The following is a 2500-nucleotide window of genomic DNA, read 5'->3' as shown; positions in this document are numbered from 1 at the left end:
CGTGTGTTGGTGCATGCATGTATTTACACACATTACCTAGTAGGCCATAGGCATATATACTATATGCATGTAGGCTACGTATGTTCACTGCTAATCCTGCAATACTGCATGTATGTACTGTAATTGCATACTGCACCCATATGTAATGTGTGTTTCAGCCTCACTGCCAATACCAGCATGCTGTCTACCCAAGCCTATCCCATTTGCCTGGCACCATCCACTCAGTTCCCACCTGCCTCTCATCCATGTCCCGCCCCCAACACGAGCCTGCCTATCAGATTTCTTGGGGTCACCGCCAATCAACTTAGCTCAGGCTATGACAGGCTGGCCGGCCAAACCTTTCCTCTATGCAGACGAGAGGAAATGAGAGGAAAGAGAGAAGGAGCCTCTTATCTGAACACACACATTAATGTTCCTCCAGGATAGATCTTGCCATACCCACAGTATATTACACAGGCCTACAGTATATTACAAACAGTATATTACATAGTCCTGTCCATACTTCAGTAAACACACACACACGTTCATAATCACACATATGCACAGGCCCGCGCACGCACAGACACACACACACAAGCGTGCACACACGCACACACGCACACACACAATAAATCTTAATTATTTATTTCTGATGTGAATAAACATTGATGAATCAAGAATTTTGGGTGTCTATTTAATTACTTCCACACACACAAGCATGTGCTACTACAGCATATGGGACTCAAAGAGGGTAAACCACATTAATCTCTATTGCTGATTAACCAGCGTTGATCTCTACTGCTTAAACCAGATCCCAATATGCACACGTTATCCCCACAGCAGTTACCACATTGGAATAAATATTACAAAATACTGAAGAGGTTGTTATGGAGATAGCCCAGTGTTTGCCACGCGTGTTTACTAGGGGTGGGACTAATCACAAAGCCTTCTTCACAAAATATTTTTGTTTCGGGTGCAAGCTGCTTTTCTGGAGCTCGAAGATATCTGGAGAACAAAAAATCAGGTGAATGGAACCACTGGGATCGCTATCACCAACAGTGCTCGCAGCTACTGCTTTGCAGTTTGATGACAATGGCTCTGGTGTTTCAGTGGTATACAGAGTCGTTTTGTGAGATTTGCAATGCACATTACTTTAAATGGACACTGTGATTATTTGGGGTTGATATTTGATTACTTGATTATGAAGAAATCAATCAACTTATCACTTTAAGTCCCACCCCTAGTGTTTACAATATTTCAAGCAAGGAGGTCATGGGCAAAATGGAACGTCCCCTTTCTCCTCCTCCTCCTCCTCCTTCTCCATCCATGCCATGTCCTTCTCCTTCAACTCAAAGTTTGGCCCTGCCATTGGCTGCTGTGTCCAGAGTAGTCCGACTCCTCTGCTGGCTGGAGTGACACTTGTGGAACATGTAGTCCTCCCACAGCCGCAGCTGGGTCAGCCGTCCATGTGCAGAGCAGAACCACATCCTACAGGTACAGCAGGGAAGGCAACTGTCAAGTACCAATCACAATACAGGCCTACAGTATATAAGGGGTGAATTCAGGTAAATTGGGCCACTTTGGGCCATTTATATGCAAAAAGTGGCACAATTGACCTGAATTTACCTATTTATATTTTTTTAAAAAGGTTTGCATGCCTCTTCGGATTTTGTCTTATTTGATTTTTTTCCTTATCATTCATTCAATGGCATGATGGCATTTCAACCTGCAGTCTTCCTCAGATCCAAAGGAGCGTGCAATTGTAGTTTGTTTAAAGTCACTTTTTTTGTTCAGCAGCAGTGATTGTGCCCAAGCTAGACCAGAAGTGAACCAATCAGATTATGAACAGCCAGATAGCACATGAACACATAGTTCCACTGTGATGATAGGGGTTGTGGTGCTGGGAATATGTAAGGTGGTTATGTCCAAGGACAGGGCCGGCGCTAGGCATATAGCCGTCTCCAAAAGAGTTGTCACCTATCCATCTGTTTGGAATAACAGCTAATAACCTGACTTTCAATTAATCACTTGGCTTCAGAAGTCACTCATATGAAAGCTACAACCCTCTCGAATGAAAATGTATGTACAAAAATAAATTTCATGCACCAAAGACCCTTTAATGAACACAGACAGGGCAGATTTTCACAAGACAAAAGTTTTGTTGCCTATCGAACATAATGCGAAAATGAGCAGGTAAGTCACTTCAAAACACTTCAAATACGCAGATCGGGTGTCATACTTAATCACTGAATCACTCTCACCTCTTCAAAAAATCAACTTTGGCCTTAGGTGTATGTTTAGGATCATTGTAATCATGGAAAGCAACACAAGGAAAATCAATGGAGTTCAATGAGAGATGGTGACATATTCGCTATTCGTAGAGCAATACATGTTTAACTTCATGATTTAATCAATGATAAAAGCCCTCAAACACCTGCAGCATGCATGCAGCTCCTCATAAGAGCTGTATCCCTACCATGTTTCACTTTATGCACCATTTTTCTTTTTTCCTATTCTTCAT

The 2500-nt window shown here is 42.5% G+C and overlaps 1 protein-coding gene across 1 annotated transcript in view; it reads right to left on the bottom strand.

Annotated features, from left to right (window-relative positions):
* Positions 1–673: 673 nt before the first annotated feature.
* Positions 674–2500, bottom strand: part of LOC134447209 (hepatic triacylglycerol lipase-like) — a 7610-nt gene continuing 5783 nt past the window's right edge. The window contains exon 8 of the mRNA XM_063196565.1: positions 674–1467. Coding sequence (XP_063052635.1) covers positions 1329–1467 — 139 coding nt within the window. The 3' untranslated portion in view covers positions 674–1328. The remainder of the gene's footprint in view (positions 1468–2500) is intronic.

This window comes from Engraulis encrasicolus, chromosome 4, assembly GCF_034702125.1.
Source record: "Engraulis encrasicolus isolate BLACKSEA-1 chromosome 4, IST_EnEncr_1.0, whole genome shotgun sequence".
Classification (NCBI taxonomy): Eukaryota; Metazoa; Chordata; class Actinopteri; order Clupeiformes; family Engraulidae; genus Engraulis; species Engraulis encrasicolus.
This window is presented reverse-complemented; position numbering and strand designations above follow the sequence as displayed.